The sequence below is a fragment of the Ovis aries genome, chromosome 24 (assembly GCF_016772045.2).
Source record: "Ovis aries strain OAR_USU_Benz2616 breed Rambouillet chromosome 24, ARS-UI_Ramb_v3.0, whole genome shotgun sequence".
In the NCBI taxonomy this organism is placed as follows: domain Eukaryota; kingdom Metazoa; phylum Chordata; class Mammalia; order Artiodactyla; family Bovidae; genus Ovis; species Ovis aries.
The window spans coordinates 3,289,884-3,314,101 of NC_056077.1; the positions used below are offsets into that span (position 1 = coordinate 3,289,884).

General features: G+C 44.5%; 2 protein-coding genes and 1 pseudogene across 22 annotated transcripts in view; all 3 read left to right on the forward strand.

Annotated features, from left to right (window-relative positions):
• Positions 1 to 23,614, forward strand: LOC105604630 (zinc finger protein 75A). 20 transcript variants are annotated; one of them, XM_042240146.2, is made up of 10 exons: positions 1 to 2,132; positions 3,322 to 3,499; positions 4,205 to 4,296; positions 4,573 to 4,699; positions 5,758 to 5,849; positions 6,136 to 6,262; positions 8,334 to 8,444; positions 20,215 to 20,389; positions 23,020 to 23,104; positions 23,503 to 23,614. In XM_042240146.2, the coding sequence occupies exons 1-10, from the start codon at positions 1,722 to 1,724 to the stop codon at positions 23,602 to 23,604; spliced, it is 1,500 nt and encodes a 499-aa protein (XP_042096080.1). In that variant the 5' UTR covers positions 1 to 1,721; the 3' UTR covers positions 23,605 to 23,614. The 20 variants fall into 20 exon arrangements, 19 of the variants coding, with proteins under 19 accessions (XP_042096080.1, XP_042096082.1, XP_042096083.1 ...); XR_009598399.1 differs by lacking the exons at positions 20,215 to 20,389; positions 23,503 to 23,614 and adding an exon at positions 21,429 to 21,917 and having other exon boundaries at positions 23,020 to 23,105; XM_042240148.2 differs by lacking the exon at positions 20,215 to 20,389.
• On the forward strand, positions 15,751 to 19,780 carry LOC105604629 (sorting nexin-17-like; annotated as a pseudogene).
• Positions 23,520 to 24,218, forward strand: part of LOC101122322 (zinc finger protein 75A) — an 8,800-nt gene continuing 8,101 nt past the window's right edge. Inside the window, exon 1 of one of the 2 annotated variants that reach the window (XM_060405939.1) lies at positions 23,520 to 23,631. In XM_060405939.1, coding sequence (XP_060261922.1) covers positions 23,611 to 23,631 — 21 coding nt within the window. In that variant the 5' untranslated portion in view covers positions 23,520 to 23,610. Of the gene's footprint in view, positions 24,022 to 24,218 lie in introns of both variants that reach the window. The other variant, XM_060405940.1, reaches the window with a different exon arrangement.

Below are 24,218 nucleotides of genomic sequence, written 5' to 3' on the forward strand. Positions count from 1 at the left end.
GATCTTGGCGCCAGGAGGACAGCAGAAGAGGTAGAGTGGTTGGGTGGGCCTAAGTGGTTCCAGGCCTGCGCCCCAGGACCCGCCTCTGAGTGGCGTGGAGCCGGGGGTTGTGCTCCACAGAGCGGCGGTTAGACGCTTGGCGGCTTGCGGTTGCACCCCGGGAAGAGGGAACGGCTTCCACGAAGCCAAGCTGTCTGAGGTAACCTGGAAGCGACTTCCCCTTCGGCGCCGGCTCCGGAGCCGCCGAGAGACGCCTGTCACTGCTCGCGGCCGCTGCAAGGCAGCTGGGGCCGTTTCAGAGCCGGTCGGCCAGACCACCCCGGGCGAGGCCCGACGTCAGGCTCCTGAGGCCGCTCTGCACCCTTTGCGCGGGTGGCGCCCAGGCCCGCGCGGCTGAAACCCGCTCGGACACTGCCTGCAGGCCCAGTGCTCGCGGACGCGCCCCGAGTCGTGTCCACTTGCCCGCCTCCGCCGGCGTTTCTTTTACTGGTTGATGCGACCGCGGGAGAAACGAGAGTCCTCGCCTCAGAGATCAGCCTCTGTGATGCAAAAGTTCGTTAAGTGTCCCTCGTACCCCCTGAGCCGAGTGGGCATTGAGAGCCGGCCTTTTGTAGGCTTCCGGCTTCATGGGCAGAATTTCTGTGCCATTTCTGCTGGGTCACCTCAGGGAAATTGAGATTCACGAGGCCTCGCTCAGAGGTCTAAATGACCCTTGGAAAAGCTGAAAGTAATCACCAACTCACATGCTCTCCTTTTTTATCTGCTTGACATTTGGATAAACATTTTGTGAACAAGGGTCACCTGTAATTTTTCCTAGATCAAAATACACGTATAAATCTTCTGTATAGTTTTCTTTACACATCTTGGGAAGAAATGCCAAGATGAATGTTTTCAGTTAGTTGATTTCTTGTGGGGAGCCTTTTTTTTTTTTTTGCTTTACTTTGGGGAATATGAGATCTGAATTCTCTGAACAGGGATCAAACCCTTGGCCCCTGCACTGGAAGTGCGGTTTCTTAATCACTGGACCCGCAAGAGACTCCCTTGGGAGATGCTTTTTTCAAGAAAATAAGGCTCCAATTTTCCTAATTACTTTCCTTGTACTCTGGTCTCATAGTTTCAGCTCTCCTGGCAGTAATCACAATGGAAAGTAGCACCTCAAATGGTCCAGGAAGTGAAGGTTTCAATCTCAAAAGGATGAAGGGTAATACAAGTGTACCCACTTACCAAAGACAGAAGACTAGGATGATATGTTGACATTTTAAGAGAAACTCAAGAATATTCTCCTAATCTTTCCTTGACTTGGAGAGGATGGCATAAGAAGTGCATGAGTTAAATATTTGGATAATCCCAAAACTCGTGGGAGCCAGTGGGTACTGGGTTTTTCACCTGCTAACCTTTCCTGATTTTTTTTTTTTTTTGAGAAGGAGAAGTGACTTATTGGAATTTGTCTTTAATAAGCTGTCTGTGTTCAGTTGGTTAATAGAAAAGGAGCAAAACACAGTCCTGGCAGTTGATTTTTAAAGTTCATTTTTCTTATAATAAGTAGCAAGTAATAAAGTTCATGTGACAATATCTTACTGACATGAGCTTGTTTCTGCTCTCAGTGCCTTAGGAAGAAGATCCTTTTATTGATTTTATTCAAAACCAGATCGGGCCTCAGTTGTCAGAGGTAGCCACTGGTGGGGTGTCTAATACAGGAGCAGAATTGTTCCTGGAGAAGAATGATGACAGTAGATCTGAAGGTGGCTGACTTCTTGAACCCTCAGATCAGAGCTCTTTGGGAGACCAAGGGACCTGTGGCAGAGAACGCCAGTCAGCATAAGAAACATGCCCCACAGACGGACAGTCTCAGTCCTGAGAGGTCTCACCAGCACTTCCGGAACTTCCTCTATCATGAAGCAGCTGGACCCCGGGAGGTAGTTGACCAGCTTCAAGAATTATGTCGTCGGTGGCTGAGGCCAGATATTCATTCAAAAGAGCAGATCTTGGAACTTGTGGTGCTAGAGCAGTTCCTGACCATTCTGCCTGGGGACACCCAGACTCTCATAAAGAAGCACCATCCACAGAGCATCGAGGAGGCTGTGGTCCTCGTAGAACACTTGCAAAGGGAAACTGGCCAAACAAGGAATGGGGTGAGGAGAAAGATTCTTGATGTGCAGTAAGATAGAGTGAAGGTGGATATATTGGGGCAGTTAATTGGGAGAAAAAATGGATTAGGCCACTATTATATTGCTCCTTTAGCACTTGTGAAGCAGGACCTGAAAGCACAGACCTACAGCCTTAGTCAGCCCATAGGATTCAGAGATCCTGGCAGAGACTTCCCTGGCCTTAGGGACAGAGTTGAGTTTTGCTCTTTTTGGAGCCAGGGTGTGTTGAGGGTAATGAGCCTCGTCTGGCTTGGCCAAGGAGATGGACCTCAAATTCTTAGAAACATACAAAAAGCACTAAGGAGCTGGAGAGTTCAGGGCCGATCAGAAAAGAAAGGACTCTGAGAGACCAAAAGAGAGCGAAGATATGACAGAGAAGGAAAAAAATCACAAACAACTAGGGGACGACTGCCCAGGAAGGGGAAAAAGTAGAAAGAACATAGGGAAGGAAAGATTTGAAATCCCAGCAGAGAAGCTGAGAGAAGAAAGACTCTGAGGGATAGTGTCCTCTGTACCATAGGCGAGAGCCTCCACTGCCCTCTCTCAGTGGTTGCCCTGGCTCTGCTCTGAGTGGGGATCCAGGACATGCCCTTGGGCAGGTGACAGCTCACCAGCTGGCCTCAGGCCCACTGTGAATACCTGGAGGGCACATTTTTTTTATCAAAATCATTTGGGGATAGGACAGAGCCATTACTCTTAGCCGCTTTTTTCTCCATTTCATCCCCATTGTCTGTGAGAATCTTCCCAGACTATGTGGAAAATCTGGTTGACAGGACAACTGTTAAATTCAATTCCTTAATCTTTTGAGAGGATTAGAAGACAGGAGACCACTAAGGCAAGGATCTAAGTTGGGAGAGAAAGCCTGTCAAGGCAGCACGAGAAGAGGTGGCCTGTGCAGGCCTGTTAGTGGGCCGAACTGGGCTGAGTTCAGAGGGTGGGACTGCTGTCTTGGAGAGCTGGCAGTAACCACACCCTTTACTGGTTTCTCCCAATTTTCCCGAGTTTATGGATCGTTCTTGTGGAAAATTGGTGGCTGGTATCTCTAGGTCTTTGTGTCATTTCCTTCAGCGTCTCCCTGTTTCCCTGCAGTCTGCACTCTGCTTTTTCCTCCCTCTCCCATCAAGCCCAAACCAAAAGTCAGTTCTGTGGTAACAAGTATGGGGGTTATTTCTAGGTTGCAGTCCAGGAGCTGGGAAAGGAGGCAGCAGAGGCCCCAGGCTTTCAGCTGAAGCCAGCAGAGTCCCAGCCAGTGGGCATGTCCCTGGAGGAAGAAGTTTGGAATATACAGCAGGGTCTACAAGAGCCACTGAGCAGGAATACCCACAAAGAACCTGAGCCCGTATGTGAGAGGGGTAAGGATCTTCATGTTACTTTTCTCCTGGGAGGTGGGATATAATTTAAGCCAGAATGTGTGAGTACTTTCTGGTTACCCAGCCCTGTGGATCTACTAATGCAGCTACATTAGCAATTTGGATGCCCCCAGGTGGCGGGAGAATAGGTCAGGTGGGGTTGAGGATGGAGGTTGGCCTAAGATACAGAAATCTCCCAACTGCAGAACCCTGGTAGTAACACCAGCAATTGTTTTTAGAAAAGTAAAGATGGTCTGGCCCACCTCATCCTGAAAATACAGAAGAAATCTGAATCAGAATGGGTGGTTAGTGACAGAATGTTAATAACAGAATGTGTATACTACTGTGTACCAAGGAAAAAGTAATAAATGATTTAAAAACGATCTCCTACTGTACACTGGAGTCCTTGAATACTTCATTTGCAAATATGTTTAAACTCTCCCAAGGTGAACAATTTATGTCATCAGAGGAAAATAATAAAAAGTTTTCTTTTGTTAATTTTGCTTGTGGAAACTGCGGCACAGCCTTGTAGAGGCTGGTAGATACTTGGTTCTCATTAACAAGGAGAAAGCCATTTCTGGGCACCACATGCTTATAAGGCGTCTCATCAGTCCTGAAAAAATCGGGGTCTTCTGTCTTTTAGAACTGAATATAGTGTATTAGAAACATAAGCAAGAAATATTTACTATGGCTCCATTTCACCCACAGTGGTGCCTGCTCACCGGATCCTAGCCTTTCCTGAGCAGACAGACACCAAAGACTGGACAGTGGCACCTGAGCTTGTCTTGCCTGAGTCCCAGGTGAGCTGTGCTTTCCAGATTCTTGGGCTACCTCTCCCTGCTGCCCATGACCCACCCTGCCCAGCAGATGCTCAGAGGACTTAACCCAGATTTTCTCAGGACTTTGGGCACCTGTTTGCTGATTCCTTGTCTACTTCCTTTCTACCATCTCACTTAAAATTAATTCATGTGCTGTTAGTTCCTTTAGTGACTGGCTTACCATGCAGTTCATGGCTCAGAAGGTTGGGCCGCTTTTGAAGTGGTGAGTACCTGGCTAAAGTCCATTCTCTTCTTTAGAGCTTATTGACATTTGAAGAAGTGGCCATGTATTTTTCCCAGGAAGAATGGGAGTTACTGGATCCCACTCAGAAGGCCCTCTACAATGACGTAATGCAAGAAAACTATGAGACTGTCATCTCTCTAGGTAAAGTTTCTTTTTCCCCTTCCCTCTGCACAACAGTGGACTAATCTGTCCTGTTTTGGGGGTACTGAGAATGCACCCTTGTGAGAGACTGTTCTAGTAGCTGACTGGTTCTCAACTAGATAGTGTGGGCAGGGAAAAGTTACACCAGATCACCAGCAAGCTTTTAACACGTGTACATTCTCATTCCTTATCCTAAATCTTGATTCTTCTCTTTTTCCCTCAAAATCGCTCTTCTCTTATCTTTCCTTTACCCATTATTTTAGGCTAGAAACTTGTGGTCATCCTTTGCACCAATCTATTTTAACCTTCATAGTACTAATGCATCACTAGTTCTCTTGGCTCCACTTTACCATGTGGCCTGAGTCCAACCAAGTCTTAGCTTCCTGTGCTTTAGCATTGTGGTGTAAGCAGTGGCAATCTCTAATAAGGTCCACCTCCATACTTGGCACCCCCTGCCAGCATTCCTCCCTGTCTGCAGTCTGTTCTCCACACAGCAGCCAGAATCCTTTAAAAAACCAGTTCATATCAGAACATGGCTCGACATCAAAGCCTTACCATGATTTTTCACACATTCAAAATAAATCCAAACTTCTTATAGAGGCACCCAAGAACCCCCAAGTTCTGGCCCCTCTTCACTTTCCTCCCATCTGCCACTCCTGCCCTGCTCAGTCCTTTTTAGCCACACTGGTCTTCTTGGTGTTTCTTGAACTCACCAAACTCATTCTGACCTTTGGATTTTCTGTACCTGGCACACTGGACTCAGTACTGCATTGTACAACACCTCTAATTTTTGTCCACCTCTGAAGAATTCATGTCATGTAAAGAAAAAAACAAGATTTCCTTTTCTTAACTTCACTCGTGAAAATTGAAGAGTCAACTGGGAAACCTGTCTTAGGGGCTAGCAGATGCTTGTTTAAAATGAGATAGCTATTTCTCAGTACCATGTAACACTTGTAAAGTTCTATCTCAACTGAAAGAATCAGGATCTTCTATACTTTTGAATTAAGCCTAGGATGTTCAAAGATGGGAGGGAGAGAAATTTTCTTGTTCTTCCACAGCTGTGCCTGCTCACCAGCTCCTAGCCTTTCCTGAGCAGACAGATACCAGTGAGTGGACAATGGCACCTGAGCTCATTCTGCCTGAGTCCCAGGTGAGCTGTGCTTTCCAGCTTCTTGGGGCTGCGTCTCCCTGCTGCCCATGACCTGCCCTGCCCAGCAGGTGCTCAGAGGTGTGTTAACCCAGATGTTCCCCCTGGGGAACTGAGTATTTCCTGGGCTGTTTGCTGATCCCTTGCCTACTCTCTACCATCTCGCTTTAAAATAATTCATGTGCTATTAGTTCCTTTAGTGACTGGCTTACCTTGTAGTTCATGGCTTAGAAGATTGGGCTGCTTCTGTAGTGGCAAGTACTGAGCTGAAGCCCGTTCTCTTCTTTAGAGCTTGTTGACATTTGAAGAAGTGGCCATGTATTTTTCCCAGGAAGAATGGGAGTTACTGGATCCCACTCAGAAGGCCCTCTACAATGACGTAATGCAAGAAAACTATGAGGCTGTCATCTCTCTAGGTAAAGTTTCTCCCCTTCACTTTGCATAGGAGTGGACTAAACTGTCCTGTTGTTGGCGTACTGCAAATGCACCCTTGTGAGAGTCTCTGTCTAGTAGCTGACTGGTTCTCAATAAGATGGTGTGGGCAGGGATCACCAGATCAACAGGGAGCTTTTCCCCAGTACACATTCCTTACACTGTTGGAATTCTTGATCTGTTTTTCCATCTAAACTTGCCCTTACATCTTTCTCATCTCTGTAAAAGGCATCCCCATTCATCGACTTGCTCAGAGCAAGCAATGTCCGGTCATCCTTTACCTTGATCTTGCCATAATGCCCCACTACGTCTAGCACTCTTGCTTCTGCCTCACAATGTAGCCTGAGTGTCACATCTCAGCTTCTTGTGCTCGTAGCATCCTGGTCTCTGGTAGCAGCATCTCTATCGAGGTTCTCCTCAGTACTTTCTTCCTGGCACCCACTGCCTGCCCTCTCACAGTCTGTTTCCTACATGGCAGCCAGAGTCTTTTAAAAACCTGCCCAAATCATGACATTTTCTGCTTCAAACCTTACAAAAACTTCTCATAACGTTCAGAGTAAATCCAGGTTCCTTACCAAGACCCAGGACCCTCCAAGTTCTGGCCCTTCCTCATCAATCTGCTGTCGTCTCCTGCTGCTTGTGCCCTTGCTCTGGACTCTAGTCACATTAGCTCATCTTGTTTCATGGACTTAATGTGCTCATTTCTTCCTCCTTCCCTCTGCCTGGCCCACCTTTCTGCCTCATGACAAAATCCTCATTTTAGGGTTCTGCTCAGATGTTACTTTCTTAAGGAGATTTTTTATACAACTTTATATCTCAAGTAGCTTCACAGAAGCAGAATCTTAAAATGTTCTCTTACCCTCTCTTAGTTTTCTTCAAAATGTGTATCACTTCCTGACATTTTATTCGCTTGTCTGTTGATGTTAGATTGTTTCTCTCTGCATGAGAATATAAGCTTCATGAGATCAGGGGACTTGGTTTATTTAGCAGTATGTCCCTGGCACATAGAGGGTGCCTGGTGCACCATAGCCACTCACTACGTATTTATGAGATGACTGAGTGATGAATACCTTCCATACTTGGCAGTAAGATTTTGAGAAAGTCCACTAAGTAATTCTTGTCTGTTTCCTCCACCTGGATGTGAACCAGTGAGCTATGGGAGTGGTAGAAATCTTTTCTAGTCCAGTGTTTGGTGCTTGAGAACTAAATAAAAAGTTAGTTTTATTTAGTTATTTTGTTTCACTTTTACTAAATAAAAGTAATGATGGCATGTATCATTTATGCCTGATAAGCCCACCCATGGACCTTTGCATTGACTCCCCTGAACCTGGACTTATCCAGTTTATAAGTCTTCCTGTTTTTGAACTGTGGTGTTGGAGAAGACTTGAGAGTCCCTTGGACTGCAAGGAGATCCAACCAGTCCATCCTAAAGGAGATCAGTCCTGGTATTCATTGGAAGGACTGATGCTGAGGCTGAAACTCCAATACTTTGGCCACCTCATGCAAAGAGTTGACTCATTGGAAAAGACTCTGATGCTGGGAGGGATTGGGGGCAGGAGGAGAAGGGGACGACAGAGGATGAGATGGCTGGATGGCATCACCAACTCGATGGACATGAGTTTGGGTGAACTCCAGGAGTTGGTGATGGACAGGGAGGCCTGGTGTGCTGCGATTCATGGGGTCGCAAAGAGTTGGACACGACAGTGACTGAACTGAACTGAACTGAACTGAATAGTTAATAGGACTAGTGTGTGTATTTCTTGCAGCCTTTGCAGTTTGATTCTACCTTAGTAGAATGTGGGATATTCTTGGTAGCAGAAGATGGGGATCATGCACTGTATTCACATGCCTTATATCTTTTTCACTGGTCCAGCTCAGGTTTATTTCTCAGTCTCCGCTTTGCATATCCATCCACCAATGAAGTATGTTATAAACCTGATATGAGATTTGGTGTTGTGAACTATTCAAGCATCCTTTGCTGTTCCTGAAATAGTTTGAAATTAGTGAACTGTTGTTAAGTTACCAGTCTTTGACCTCAGTTTTTCTGTTTCACAGCATTATTTGTGCTCCCCAAACCTAAAGTCATCTCCTGTCTAGAGCAAGGAGAAGAGCCATGGGTTCAAAGACCCCTGGAGTTCAAGGACAGTTCTCAAGAGCTGCCTACAGGTAAGTAGACCATGGGAAGAAGGGAAATGTGCCATGATAGGAATCTTTGTAAGGATTTCAAATTTTACAGTTCTGCTTATCTATTTTTTTAAAAACTAGTGTTTGTCCAGTTTTTCTCTTCATTTACTGTGGCTTACTTGCTCTGACATATAGTAAGCTATTTCTCACATTTATTCCAGCAGGGCTGAAGCTTAAAAATGACACTGAAAATATTCAGTCTCTATGTCTTTCTGACTTAGAAATACAAGCACCAGTAGCTATAGCATCAAGAAAGGCCAGATTGAAAGTTCCCCAGAAAACAATTGGCAAAGAAAATCATGGTGATGTGCATAGGGTGGGGAAATTGCACCGAGATTTTCCGGTGAAGAAAAAAAAGAAACTTTCAACCTGGAAACAAGAGCTGCTGAAACTTATGGATCTTCAGAAGAAAGAACGTGCAGCAGAGAGGCCTTTTAAATGCCAGGAATGTGGGAAAAGCTTCAGAGTTAGCTCTGACCTCATTAAGCACCAGAGAGTTCACACAGAAGAGAAACCATATAAATGTCAACAGTGTGATAAGAGGTTTAGGTGGAGCTCAGATCTTAATAAGCACTTAACAACACACCAAGGAATAAAACCATATAAATGCTCATGGTGTGGGAAAGGCTTCAGTCAAAAGACAAATCTCCACACACACCAAAGAACTCACACTGGAGAGAAGCCCTTTACTTGTCATGAATGTGGGAAAAAATTCAATCAAAATTGCCACCTTATTAAACATCGGAGAACTCACACAGGTGAGCAGCCTTACACTTGTAGCACGTGCAGGAGAAACTTCAGCAGACGCTCAAGCCTTCTTAGACACCAGAAACTCCACCAGTAAAGGGAAGTTTGTTCAGTGTCCTCAGTCTAAAGAAATTTATCAAGTGGAGCTTGACTTTAAAGTTAAGAAAAATACAAAATTATGAAGCATGAAGAATTTTTCATCAGGAAACTTTGAGATATAAACACGTTTCATAGAAGGAATCAAGGTTCACTCTTCAAAAGATTTGTTAGTAGTTGCACTACTTGCTGTTTTTACTAAAAGCTTCCAGGGAATTCCTTAGCAGGAGAGGTGTTCTAAGAACATTCTGAGTAAAGCAAAAAGCTGTTTGGGGCTTGTATATAGCAAAACAGCAAATTCAGCTTTGCATAGCAGATACAGCTATGAAATAATCTTCTTTGGCCACAGAGGTAAATATTGTTGGTTTGCATTGATTTTCCAAGGCACTCAAACTTAATATGATGGAAACATTTGTATTATAGATATAATTTGTATTATATCTTCCGAAACAAAAAGCAATAATATGCATGTTAAGTTGCATACCATTGTCTTCCAGGTTTGCCAGTTTCCATAATCTCATGGGCAGAAATGAATTCTAATGTAAAACTTTTGAAGAACCAAATTGTATTTTCTTAACTGTCCCATCATTGGGTGTTATTCACAAATTTGGACATTGAGCACCTTGTTTAACTTTTTAGCAAATTCAGCTCTTGAATCCTATTAGTACAGTTTTTACTCAGATGAAATATTTTCTTCAGCAATATCGATTCTGTCTAGATGAAGTGATCACTATTTTATGCCTCTCTGCCTGTGAATTAATCACTAGTATGCCTCTTAAAAAGGGAGAGCACCTCTAAGAAGGAGATAAAATGGAAACCGGTTGTAATCTTTAGCCATGTAAAGAAGAACTTTTTGCAGTAAAAGAAACTAGACTCTTTATATCACAATATCAATAGGATAAAACAGCCATGAAAATGAGCACTTTTTTTCAAGGTCTAAATGGAAATTAATGGGAATTCAGGATCATCTTCTCAGGTTTTTATCTGTTTGCATTTGAATTTGGTTTTTGTTTCTTGTTAAGAACAAGGAGAAAGTTACATTTGTGTGGGAACTAGAGTGTTTTCTGCACCAGGATCTTGTGGCTCCCTGGGCATGTTATTCTGGGAATCCAGTAAGCTGGAGACCAAGTTCCCAAAAGGGGAACTAATGCTGGGTGGCAGGCAAGGATGAGCAAATGCACCTCTACATTGGTTAACTTACACTGTGACTGTTAAGCAGGCAAGGGCATCCTACTTCTGTTTTCTCCATCCTTTCAGGTAACAGCCTTAGGTTAGGAATTTGATAGACTGCTAGAAATCTCCTGAGGTTGTGAGTTTTCTTGTGACTCCCCCTTTTATCTGCTCAATGATGCAGGTATGTTCCTGGCAGAGCATTTAGGTGTAATCAGGAAGGAGTTAAATTATCTCTCCCAAATCTCTGACTTTATAAAGTAAGGAAATTAGGCTTAAAGAGATCCAGAGGCTTGTTACAACCACATAGTTAGTGGATCTGTGGGCTGTCACTTAGCTGCATCAGTCAGGCCTGAAGGCAGGATCAGCAGGACTGATCTATATGTTGTTCTGGTCCAGCCAGCCTGGATGATATTGTTCCTAGCTAGTAAAACATGCCTGTTTCTTGATTGGTTACTGACACATTCTTAAATCTCCATTTTCTCTGTGAAATAGAGATAATGCTTAACTCAGGGTTCTCTGGGGATTAGAGGGATTGATGAAGGAAAAGCACCTGATAATCTGACTGATAGTGGGGTCTCAGACACTGTACACATCCTTCTCTTTCCTCTGATCCACAGTGGTGTGTTGGGTAGACTGACCACATTGAAGGAGCAGATCCATTTGTGGCTGTTGCAGCTTCTTCCAGGAGCTGAGCACTTGTGGTGGTGGTTTGCTCAGTTGATTTGTTCCTTGGCTTCAGTGCTTTATGGTGTCAGCCACCTGACCTGTTGATGTGTCTTTCTCAGCAGAATTTCATTATCTTCCGTAAGATGAACTCTAGCAAGTATTATTTCCTAAGTGCAGGTAGCTTTGCAGCTCTGGTCTGTATGGATCTTACTGAACATCCTTGGTCTTAAACCCCTGGGACTCTTGTCTCTTCTCCCAGTATATACAGGTTTGGATTTCTTGCTGGTGCTACATTCATTCACTCAAGTTAATGAAATCCTGTTATGTGCCCAGGTACTCTTCTAAAGTAAGGATACAGTAGTGGACAAGGATACAAAATGCATATCCTCATGGACCTTGTATCCTAGTGAACGAAAAGAAGGGAATGGTTAGCTGTTTTTGTTTCTTGCAGTTAGGGTCCAGAGAGTTTTGAGCAGTGGGTTGTGTGCAGAGGTCTCACTTCTTGGCTGAAACATTTATTTGTTGGTGCAGGACCCTAATGCTGTCTTTTCCTGCCTCAGCCATGTAAGCTTATAGAGAGAGGAGACAAAGTTCAGAACAGTCTGGAATGCCGAGCACCCAACATTGGGGAGCAGTACCTGTTCTGGAGAGTTCACTAGACCTGTAATGGACTTTGTAGGAAGGATTAATAAACTTTTGTTGTGTTAAAACACTGGGATGTTGGTGCTGTGTGCTTCTGCAGCATAACCTGGCCTGTCTTGTTGGAAACATTAGAACAGATCCAGCACTTGCTGGATGGCACATGTAACCCAGTAGGTTTGACAGTCTTCTTGAAACAGGAGAAATGTGAGCCTTAGAATGAAGCCAACACCACAGCAGACAGAGCAGAGTGATAAATACTCAGGTTTTAGAGACACCATTGAGCTGTAGGATCAAGCATCACCTGATACCTAGAATTGCACTGGACTTTTCAGCTACATAAATCTATACATTTCTTATTATTTAAGCCAGTGTGATTGGCATTTCTGTTCATTGTAACTGAAATAATTCTAATATAGAGAGCAATAACTGATTTAAGATAATATATGTAGGAGAGGAACAGTGTTCTTATATATATACTTATTTAATTCTTTCATTATGAAATTTATCAAAATATCTAAAGTAGAGAAAATAATATGACCCTTATATAGGCTTTAACAATTTTGCCAGTTTTTACATTTACCTACTCCAGTGTTTTGTTTTTATTTTGTTTGGGGTGGGTGTGTTTTGGAATATTTGAATATTTGGAATATTTTGTTTTGGAATATTTGAAGCCAATCTCAGACATTATGACATTTCATGCATAAACAGTTTCTTTGTTAGAGATAAAGAATCCTTGATAGTCTCTGCCCTAATCCGTCTATGAGAAAGAATTCCCAGTCAACAGAGGCTGTCTCCACATGGCACAAGCTTAACTGAGAACATGGGAGCTGTCTTTTCCTCCCTCAGAGGGCTACCAGAACTTGACCAACAGCTTCTCAATATGACTCTGTAAGAGGACCCTCTTGGTCTCCTCCACACCCCATGGTATTCATTTATGAGAACCAACAGGCAGCCCTAAAACCTCATAATTATAAGGGTGGTCCACAAGGAATCCTAGATTCCTGTAGTGATCACTTGAGCAGCTTATTAAAAATTGAAACTTCATGATCAACTGCTAACTTTTAACAAGCCCCAGTGTGATTTACTCATTAAGAGTTCAGTAGTAATAGTTAATTGTTGGTTTCCTAGAAGCCATCAAAGAACAAAATAATTGTAATTACTCTTTAACATTTTCATATGGGACATTTACCCTGAAGCTCAAAAAGTGCCCTCATTTGCCTACTTTTCATTGGTGGTCTTTCTTTTTTTCTTGAAATAATGTGTAAATGAATGCTAAAAATACTATAGTAAAAATACTTTTTACTATAATTTGTAATCCACTTCCTTCTAAGCATTCCTGTTTGATTGTATTTTTTACAATTAGCATTTAACCATAACATTTCAGTAACTGCTAAGATGAAAAATGAAGTGGATATTTAATATTCCTATTCTAGTTTTCCTCCTTATTTGGTACCATACATTCTCTTAATGAAGTTTCTCTCCTTTTTTTGTGGTTGGTGTCCACTTGTTCCCTTGATCCCCTTTCTGTTGTTCTAAGGTTATTATTCTGTGCTTCAGCAGTCAGTGTTCTAATAGTCAAGAAGTGTGGTGCAAACTACTTTGACAGATGCCTTCATGGCCAGTTCAGCTTACCTTACTTTATAACTATTGACTTAATCAACAAAGTGTTTTTTGCAACCAGTCCTGGTGCCATAAGCTAGGATTTATCACCTTTAATTCCCAAATTGATGTATTAACCGTGCTGCCAAAAACTAGTTCTGTCTTTATCTCTGCCTGTGGATGTTTGCTCCCTAAAACTGTTGGAGAGATATGTACTGTGAATGTTCGTTTATTCATTCAACATCAGATATTGATATAGAGCACTTATGTGCCAGGAGCACTGTTTTAGGTGCTGAGATTTTATGTTTATGAACATTTTTGGTTTTGCATTTTTGCTTCTAAAGAATGCTGGATTGGGGATAAAGTGGGCATTCTTTAGGCTCCTTCTCCATGGTTTAAACAATTTGTATAATATTTGTTGTATTCATTTGTTTGGCACTTTGGCTTTCCATGGTCAGTTTCCCACTCTCCCTTACCTTCAAGACCAACCACAGCTTCCCGAAAACAGAATAGGAAAAACTCTACTGTCTTACATACCTTAATGTTTTGTTGTTTTTTTTTAAAATGTGGTTGGGTTGATTTAAGCTCTTTACATTTTGAGAGTGAATTTGCACAATTTGGAGAGCATCTCCAATAATTTTTAAGAAAATATTATAAGTAGAGATATAATTAGAGCATTAGAGCAGAAATAAGAAATCTAGATACATTCTCAGTAAGTCATGAAGACAGAAAGCCAACTCCTATGAAAAGTTGGGCACTTTAGTATATCACCAATTATATCCTACTTGCCAAAAGAGTATTTTTAAAGCTTGTGTCAAGTTTTTGTATCTACAAACCCCCAAATGATGAGAAACATCATCTCAGGAAGCATTACTTGACACTAAAGAAACTCAGTCGTAGAGAGATTATTATTGAAGAATTTGAGTAGACATTTCTCACAATAAGATATACAACTGGCCAGTCAGCATCTAAACAGGCATTCAAAATCATTAGCCTTCAGGGAAATTCAAATCAAAATCACACTGAGTGAGTTCCCTGGTAGTTCAGTGGTTAAGGCTCTGTGCTGTCACTACCAAGGGCCCAGGTTTGATCCCTAATTGGGAAAATAAAATCTCACAGTTCACCAAAGAAACAGAAAAACATTGAGATACCACTTAACCTCCCCTAATATGGCTATAATCAAGATTAATACATGTTATCAAGGATGTGAAGAAATTAGAACCCTCATACACTGCTTGTGGAAATTTAAATTGTACAGCCATTGAAGAAAACATTTGACCAGTAACTTCAAAAGTTAAACATACAATTTCCATTTGTCCCAGCAATTCAGCTGTTAAGCATTGTATATACCCAAGAGAAATGAAATCTTATGTCCACAAAATCCTTATATATGAATATACATAGCAGCATTATTCACAGTAGCCCTGAAGTAGAAAGGGCCCCTAAATCTACCAACTGATAAATGGATTAAAAATGTTATAGTTGTACAATGGGATATTATTAGCAATATAAGAATAATGGAAATATGATACATGCTATAACATGGATGAATGTTGAAAACATGCTAAGTGAAAGTAGTTAGACATAAAAGTTCACATGTACTACATATCAAGAATAGACAAATCTTTAGAGAGCAAACGTGAATTAGTATTTTCCAGGAACTGGAAGCTGCAGGGGGTCGAGTTTGCTAAAGATACGGGGCTTTTTCAGGGGATGATGAAAATGTTCTGAAATTAGTGATGATGAAATGTAAATATACTAATAAACTGATGAATTAAATACTTCAAATTGTGAATTTTATTATGTATCTTATATCACAATTTAAAAAGTGACAAGGGATGTAAGTATGTATCATAATGCTGTTTTGATCTGCATTTCCTTAATGACAAGTATACTTCCAGTATTAATACTAGCAGGTGGGACAGGGAAGAAGATTGTGGACAACAAAAAAAGGAAAATAAAATATAGGCTTTGAAAAGAAGTAAACTAATTTTATGAAGATTTGCAGAGGCAGGGGTTAGGTGTCAGAGTGGAGAACCAGTAAAATAGGAAAGAAAGAATATTGTATAAAGATTGGAAAAGCAGTAGAAAAACTAATAGTATTAGGGTTCCAGCTCCGGGTAAGTTGAAATAAGCATGCTTCACCTTTTTTCTCACATAGACAACAACCCTAAAATCTGGGTAAACTGCATGGAGCAGCTATTTGAGAACTTTATTAATCGCAGGTGAATTGGAGAACAACAGTAGAATTCAAAGCATCACAGAACTGATAGTGAATTTACAATTTATGTTCTCTGATATTCCTTTACCTCAGATTAACACAACTAGCAACCTGGAAATGAACACTAGTAACATGGAGACAAAAATACAACATTTATTTATGACAAACTCAGGGAACTAGGAAAAGAATGGAACTTCTTCAACCTATAAAAGAGCATCTATTTTTATAATTAATTTTCCCACAGCTTGTGGGATCCTAGTTTCCTGGTCAGGGATTAGACCCATGGCACTGAAAGCACCAAATCCTAATCACTAGGTCACCAGGGAACTCCTAAAGAGCATCTACTTTTAAAAAACCCATTGTAAGCACCCCGCCCCTGTACGCTGAGACTGCGGAGATGCGCTGAGGAGCGGAGGTGAGCGTGCAAAGCCGCTTCGCCCCTCATAGTCCGGAGCCCGGCCAGGCCCTGCTGCAGGGAATATGTACTTTTCCATTCCTGAAACCGAGTCACGCAGCGGGGAGAGGGGCGGCTCAGCCAACGTGGTTTAGAACATTCACGTGAATGGAATCCTGCACTGTTGGGTGCGCAACACCCAGCTCCTGGGGCTGCTCGAGCAGCTTCGGAAGGAATATGGGGCCAGTGTGCTTCCTGCATTTTCCCCAAAGAAGCTTTTGGCTTTGACACCGGCTGAGGTGAAACAGGAGAGAGCAGTTAGAGAAGTATATGCAAGCTGTTCGGGAAGACCCGTTGCTTGGGAGCAGTGAGACCTTCAGTAGTTTACTGCGTCAGGCACAGCAGGAGATACAACACGTCCTAACAGAAGAGATCTCTTTGGAAATGCTGCTCGGCAACGGGCAGAAAGTTCTGGTCAACATGCTAACTTAAGATCAGACTGAATATGTCCTGGAGGGTGTGGCTGCAAAGCTGGATATTCCAGATGACTTGATTGGCTACTTCAGTCTCTTTCTAGTTCGAGAAAAATAGGATGGAGACTTTTTGTTTGTACGGAAGTTGCAAGAGTTTGAGTTGCCTTATGTGTCTGTTACCAGTCTTCAGAGTCAAGAGTATAAGACTGTGCTAAGGAAGAGTTATTTGGACTCCACCTATGATGACAGTGTCATGGAGAACCGGGCTGGCCTGAGCCTGCTTTATGCTCAGATGGTAGCAGACATTAAGCGTGTGTGGATCCTGGTCGCCAAGGAACAGTAGTAGCTCAAATCACTGCAGGAGGTCTCCAAGAAGGAGTTCCTGCTGCTGGCCCAGACACTGCGGCACTATGGCTACTTGTGCTTCAATGCCTGTATGGCTGACTTACCAGAGAAGGACTGTCCGTCTGGTGGTGGTGAGCGCAGGCAACAGTGAGGCTTCGCCTGCCTGGCCAGCAACTTCGTGAAGTCTCCTTCCCGGTCACCCGCATGCGATGCTGGTGGGTCACCTCCTCTGTGCCACTGCCCAACTGAGGCACAAGCAGCCTCGGCCAGGGTGAGGTGCACCTGGAATTGGCTTTTGAAAACCTCATAAGCAACGACCAGCTACAGTGGGTCACCATCACCAGCCCCCAGGCTATCATGATGAGTATCTGCTTGCAGTCCATGGTAGATGAACTGATGGTGAAGCAATCTGGCGACAGTATTAGGAAGATGCTGCACCGGCTGGTGGGGGGCACCCTGAGATGCTCAGACAGCCAGCAAGCCGTGAAGTCACCACCGCTGCTTGAGTCACCAGATGCCACCCGGGAGTCCATGGTCAAACTCTCAAACAAGCTGAGTGCTGTGAGCCTGCAGGTGATGGCACTCCCGGTACAGATGCCAGTGCCAGTGCTGTCCACGGCAGTTTCGCCTTCAAGGGCATTGGAGATGAGTACTTGTGATCTCCAGCGCTCGGATGTCTGCCCTTTGCCCTGGGGGAATGTTCAGAAACTAGCCCTGTGCCTGTATCCCACCCTGCCTCCCAAACAGGGAGTATTTTCCTTTGTCTTGTCCCCTTTGCTCGGCCAGGGGCCTCCTAACCCACCTCTTTTCCCCCCTCTCTCCTCCATCCTAGGGCTGGCCCTCAATGCCAAATTAGCATGTAGTATTTTGCACAAAGTCCACGGGACCATGGCTACCTGCCTGGGGAGGAACTACAGTTCCCTCCAGGCTGCTTCTGGCTTCTAGGGGCCATGAGCCAAGGGGATGGGCAGAGGTCTGTGTATGGTCTGGCCCAGCTCCCCGTCATTAAATTCAACCTGATTGCTGCCTAAAACAAACAAACAAAACCTATTGTACATATCACACTTAATTGGCAGAGACTGAATGCTTTCCCTCTGAGATAAGGAACAAAACAAGAATACCCACTCCTGTCACTCCTGTTTAGCATTGTACTGGAAGGCTTGGCCAGTCCAATCAAGAAAGAAAAGGAAATATAAAACAGCCAGATTGGAAAGGAAAAACAAAACGCTCTTATTCACAGGTGACATGATTGTCAATGTAGAAAATCCTAAGACCTTACCAGAGTTTCTGGAGTAAGTACATTTCGTAAGATCACATGATGCAAAGTCAACAAATTCTCTTTCTATACACTGGAATTAATATAGTTTACAATAGCTTCAAAAAATTAAATAGTTATAAACCTAGTGAAACATGAAGTCAAACAAGTCCTAAATAAATGGGGGGAATTAACCATGTTCATCTGTTTTGATCTTTACAGTGTTCCTGTTTAGTGTATTCATTTTATAGATGATGAAACAAAGCGCGAGAGAGATCCACTGGCTACCACAGCTAATTATTTGCAGACAACAACAAGGTTCCCAAGTCTCTAGGTTTCTGACGTTCTAGGATATCTTCCTGCATTTATTTATTTAACTAGCTGAGCAGGGTCTTAGTTGCTGCACGTGAACTCTAAGTTTCAGCACGTGGGATCTTTTAGTTGCGGCGTGTGGGATCTAGCTCTCCTGCCAAGGGTCGAACCCCACACTCCCTGCATTGGGAGCGCAGAGTCTTTAGCCACTGGACCACCAGGGAATTCCCTGCCTCCCTATTTAGACAGCAGGGTAACTGGATGGCTATATTGACAGGAAAGAGGTGGGTGGGGGAGAAAGGGACAGAATTGTGTTTGATTATGGGAAGAAGTGAAGGAAGAGCAGTGATTCTCGGTAGTAGTAGTACTACGGTGACTGTCGTCTGTAAACGGAGGGAGAACATGTGCTACAAGGACCCTTCAAAATCAGAGGAGGGGAAGCGCCCAGTCAAACTGAAAGGTAGTAACCAATAGGAGGGAGTAACAAATAAGCGGTTTAAATAGGTTATGACGCGACGAGGATCCCGTCTTCTCATTGGGTAAAACTGCTGTCGATTAGCGAAGGGGCGGAACCAGACGGGGAGGGCGCTGGGTGTTCCATGGCAGTTTTCCGGCTTAGCCTTTGCGCATGCGCCAGACCTTCTGTAAAAAGTCACGGCTTGCACGGTGGCAGCTTCCGGCCGCGCTCTGGGAAAAACAGCCTGGTGCTTGACTGACTGGGTTGAGGGCAGTTTTCCCGGTGGGCAGACTCTGCGGCTCCGTCCTCTCTGAGGCTGTAGTCGTGTCTCGGATCCTTGAACGGAAAGACACTCAGTGGCCATGAGCTACAACCTCCTCTGTTTGGAGAGGCCTGGGAACGCGGAAACCTGGTGTGTGGGCCCTTTCGCCCTTCGCCCTGTCCCTCACTTTCCCCGTGAAGTCGCCTTTGAAAGGCCCTGAGCCTCTTGTTCTTGTGATTTACGCGAATAAAGCACTGGTTCACCAAGGCCCTATGGCACTCATGTGCTGGGCAGGGGGGACATAAAGACAGCTCAAAACTCCTTGTCTTCAGAGAGCGCCCAGACTATGCAGTAGATTACCCCGCAGAAACAAATTCTGGTGTTTGGGTGGGTAATGTAACTGAGCAAGGGCTTTGTACCTGTGGCGCAGAAAGCCAAACTGACCGCAGGTGTTGCATAATAGAGGCGGAGTGCGCAAGACAACAAACACCTGTCCGGCCCCCAATATTAATAATGCTGAAGTTCAGAAATCCCACCTTAGAGCCATAGGAGTGAAAACAAAAGGGAGACCGATCTCAGGGACATCTCAGCCGAAACCAATTTTCATCTTCGTTTGTACTCTTAATAATGCTTAAGTATTGGACACCCAGTCAGTAAACCAGGTGTGAAGACCCTAGCCGTCTTTGTCTTTTTTCACCCATTTATTCATTTGCCCAATGTTTATTTTAGGACTAGACACTTCTTGAGGTGCTGTGATTCACCAATGAAACAAATTACCCACTCTTCAAGAACCTTACATTCTGTGGGGATGACAGACGTTAAACCTATTAATAAAGGTCAAATAGTGAGATATGCTTAAAATTCCTATAAGGTGGTACTTCTCTCACACCAACCCAGACCATTTACTCTGCACCTTCTAAGTGCCAAGCACTGGGCCAGATGCTATACAAATAGCATTTCTAATCTTTTTCTCTGTGCTGCATGGTATTGTTATGCTCAGATGAGAAATAGAGGCATAGAGAATTTCAGTATTTTCCCCAACATCATTAGTATGGGTTGAGCTGGGACTGGAAACTAGTTGATGGTCAAGGCCTGTTTGATTTCCATTAGGTAACTCATCTGTCAGCCTGATTATACCCACGTTGTGGGGACTGAATTTGGCAACTTGGAGACCTCCCACCAGCTCTTTCAGACTCTCCCGTTATCAGCAACTGCTGGGCCTCACAAGCTTTCAGCCAGCTCTGGGAACCTTGGTCATGATGGTTGGACCCCAAGCTGCATTCAGGTATAGGATCCTGGAGCTGAAAGTAATTCATGATGGTTCTGCACAGGGAGATCCAAACCTGGGTGAGAAGTGAAGCACTGAGAAGGCAGTGAGCTTGGTGCAGCATCTGGAGTGAGAACCCAGCAGAGGAAGGCATGGTGAGAAAGGGAGCATGGAAAGAGAATGGAAATCAGATTGGAGATGGCCTCAGTGAGGGGACAGGCAGTTGAAAAAAGGTGGAGAAGCTTAATTTAGCTTCTGCTTAAGCACTTGTCTTCCTCATCGGTGTCCATGCCAGTTTTTTATTTTTGTTTCTCCACGCTGTGCAGTATGTGGGATCTTGGTTCCCCAACCAGGGAGCAAACTTGTGCCCCCTGCAGTGGAAGCACACAGTCCTAACCACTGGATTGCCAGGGAAATTTTCATTCCCGATTTTAGGAGAACAGATTTCCTTTTTCCCTTTGAAGGAAGGAGGGAGAGTTCTTAATAGATCTTGGTTGCAGAGAACAAAGGAAGGGAGGTATCTGTCCCTGTAGAACTCAAGCTTTCTCCCCACACATTATAATGATCCAAGCCATCTCTGTAAGTGTGAATCTTCTGGTTCTTGATGTGTCTTGTAAGACAGAGGGATTGCAGTGCTCAGTCAGCTGTGGGAACTTTGATTGCATCTCAGTGGCTAGCTTGCACCTCTCACAAAGCAGATTAATAAGACAAAACTGCCTTTGTGAAAATTACTATCTTATTTTAAATGGAATTAGAGCTCAAAGGAGCAGATATCATGCCCCACCTCTAGACATCAATTGCATCAGCAACAGGAAGAAGGTTTACTTTTCTACCCACCAGAAGAATTTCTCCTGGCCCAGCAAAAGACCTGCCAATGGGAGATTGTCAAAATTCAGCCAATGAAAACCCACTACACTCCTAACTCCCATTTTTCTCCTCTGATTCTTGAGTCACGTTCGCCAGACTTGCTAACGGTTGCGAGTTTACATATTCCAACCCTAAATTGTCCCCAAATTAATTTTTCTGACAAAAATAACAGGCTATTTTATTGTTTTAGGTAAACACCAGGTACTGGAGGAGGCTGTGAGAAGCGGCGGGAGCCCAGCTCGGGTACCGGCAGGGATGGTGGCCGCACCCGGCGGGACGATGGGTTACCGCCCGCCACCCGCAGCGATGGAGGAAGAAATGGCCGCGAGAGGGAGGCGCCCATGCAGGGACCCCAGGCTCCAAGGGCTTGAGATTACGTGGCGTCAACTCTTTCCCGCTGACAGGCTGCTCCCTCAGTTGCAGCCGTGATAAAGCAATGGGCGGTGCAGAGCCCTCTCCGGAAACACGTCACTTCCCCTTCCGGTTGGCCGGGTTTTCCGGCCCAGGGGAATCGAAGTGAAACCCGGCATTCCCCTCTTCCCCCCGCCTCTAGCCTCTGAGTGGCGCGCTAGGCGGCGAGGCGAGGGCAGTCCTCCTCAGAGCCGCCGTTAGACTGGAGGCGACTTGCAGTTGAGCCCTGGGAAGAGGGAGCGGCTTCTGCGAAGCCAGGCCGTCTGAGGTAACTTAGAGGCGGCTTCCAGTTCGGCACCGGTTCCGAAGGCGCCGAGAGCCCCCGCCGCTGCTGGGCAGCCGACTGACCTGGGCTAGGCCCGCCGTCAGGCTCCTGAGGCTGCTTTCTGCACTCTTTGCGCGGGTGGCGCCCCGTGCCGCGCAGCTGGAGGCCTCTCGGATACTGCCCATAGGCCCAGTGCTCGCGGGCGCACCCCGCGTCTTGTCCACTTTGCTGCCTCTACCGGTGTTTCCTTTACTGGCTGATGTGACATTCATGCACTGGAGAAGGAAATGGCAACCCACTCCAGTGTTCTTGCCTGGAGAATCCCAGGGACTGGAGAGCCTGGTGGGCTGCCGTCTATGGGGTCGCACAGAGTCGGACACGACTGAAGCGACGCAGCAGCAGCAGCAGTGACCGCGGGAGAAACGAGAGGCCCAGGTTCAGAGATCAGCTTCTGTGTTGCGAAAACCTGTTTAGTGTCCCATGCGCCCTCTGAGCCGGCTGGCCATCGGGAGCCGGCCGTTTGTGGATACCGCGGCTTCCTGGGCAGAATTTCTGTGTCCGTCCTTCTGGTTATCTCAGGGAAAGTGGGACAGACAGCTCTTTCCCCCACCCCCACCAGCATCGCTTAGAGGTCTAAAAGACCCTTGCAGAATCGAAAGGAATCAGTAGCAGTAGAATGTAATTAATCTCTTGACTGTACTGGGTCTTTGAAGCGTGCGGGCTCTTTGTAGCCGGTGGGCTTTCCCTAGTTACCTGTTAGACTCACTTGCCCTGGGGCGTGTGGTATCTTTGTTCCCTGACGAGGGATCAAATCCAGGTCCCCTGCAGTGGAAGGCGGATTCTTAACCCCTGGACCACAGGGAAGTCTCACCACTTGACATTTGAATAAACAGTTTGTGAACAAGGCTCAGCTGTAGTTTTTTCCTAGGTCAAGAGAAACTTAAAATACGGATATAAATCTTCTACATAGTATTTTTTTTATATGTCTTGCAAAGAAATGCCAAAATAAATGTTGGAACAACTAGTTATTGAGGGATGCTTTTTCAGAAGAATAAGGCTCTATTTTCCTAATTACTTTCTTTCCGCTCTGGTCTCATTGTTGCAGCTCTCCTACAAGTTTTGATACAATGGAAAGAAGCACCTCAAAAGGTCCAGGAAGTGAAGGCTTTCATCTTCCCAGAAGGACAAAGGTTATAGAAGTTGTATCCGCTTATTAAAGACAGACTAGGACAATATGTTAAAATTTAAGACAAACTCAGAATATTCTCCTGATCTTTCCTTAACAATAGAGAATGACATAGGAAGTTTTTCAGTTAAATCTTTGGATAATCCCTGAACTCCTTGCAGCCAGTGGGTATTAATTTTCTCATCCATATATTTTTTCTGATTTTTTTTTAAAGGCAAAGTGATTTGTTGGAATTTGTCTTCAGTAAGCTATGCTGTATTAAGTTGAATAATAGAAAGTAGAAAAACATAGCCCTGGCAGTTGATTTTTAAAGTTCATCTTTCTCATTATAACTAGCAGATAGTAAAGTTCATGTGACAGGATCTTACTGACATGCACTTTTTTCTGCCCTGAATGCCTTAGGAAGAAGATTATTTTATTGATTTCGTTCTGGACCAGACTGGGCCTCAGTTGTCAGATCTGGAGCTGGTGGTGTATCCGGCACAGGAGCAGAATTGTTCCTAGATCAAAATGATGACAGTAGATCTGAAGGTGTGTAAGTACTTGAATGCTCATTTCAGGGCTCTGTGGGAGACCAAGGGACCTGTGACAGAGAACTCCAGCCAGCATAAGAAACATGCCCCACAGATGGATAGTCTCACTCGCGAGAGGTCTCACCAGCACTTCTGGAACTTCCTCTGTCATGAAGCAGCTGGACCCCGGGAGGCTGGTGACCAGCTCCGGGAATTATGCCGTCGGTGGCTGAGGCCAGATATTCATTCAAAAGAGCAGATCTTGGAACTTGTGGTGCTAGAGCAGTTCCTGACCATTCTGCCCGGGGACACCCAGACTCTCATAAAGAAGCACCATCCACAGAGCATCGAGGAGGCTGTGGTCTTCGTAGAACACTTGCAAAGGGAAACTGGCCAAACAAGGAATGGGGTGAGGAGAAAGATTCTTGATGTGCAGTGAAATAAGAGTGAAGGTGGATATATTGGGGCAGTTAATTGGGAGAAAAAAATGGATTAGGCCACTATTGTATTGCTCCTCTAGCACTTGTGAAGCAGGACCTGAAAGCACAGACCTACAGCCTTAGTCAGCCCATAGGATTCAGAGATCCTGGCAGAGACTTCCCTGGC

Coding starts and splice junctions, on each gene's coding strand:
- LOC105604630 (XM_060405920.1), top strand. CDS start 1,722: ATGATGACAGTAGATCTGAAGGTGGCTGACTTCTTGAACCCTCAGATC. Junction 2,133..3,321: donor CTGGCCAAACAAGGAATGGG/GTGAGGAGAAAG, acceptor GGTTATTTCTAG/GTTGCAGTCCAGGAGCTGGG. Junction 6,263..8,333: donor TGAGGCTGTCATCTCTCTAG/GTAAAGTTTCTC, acceptor TCTGTTTCACAG/CATTATTTGTGCTCCCCAAA.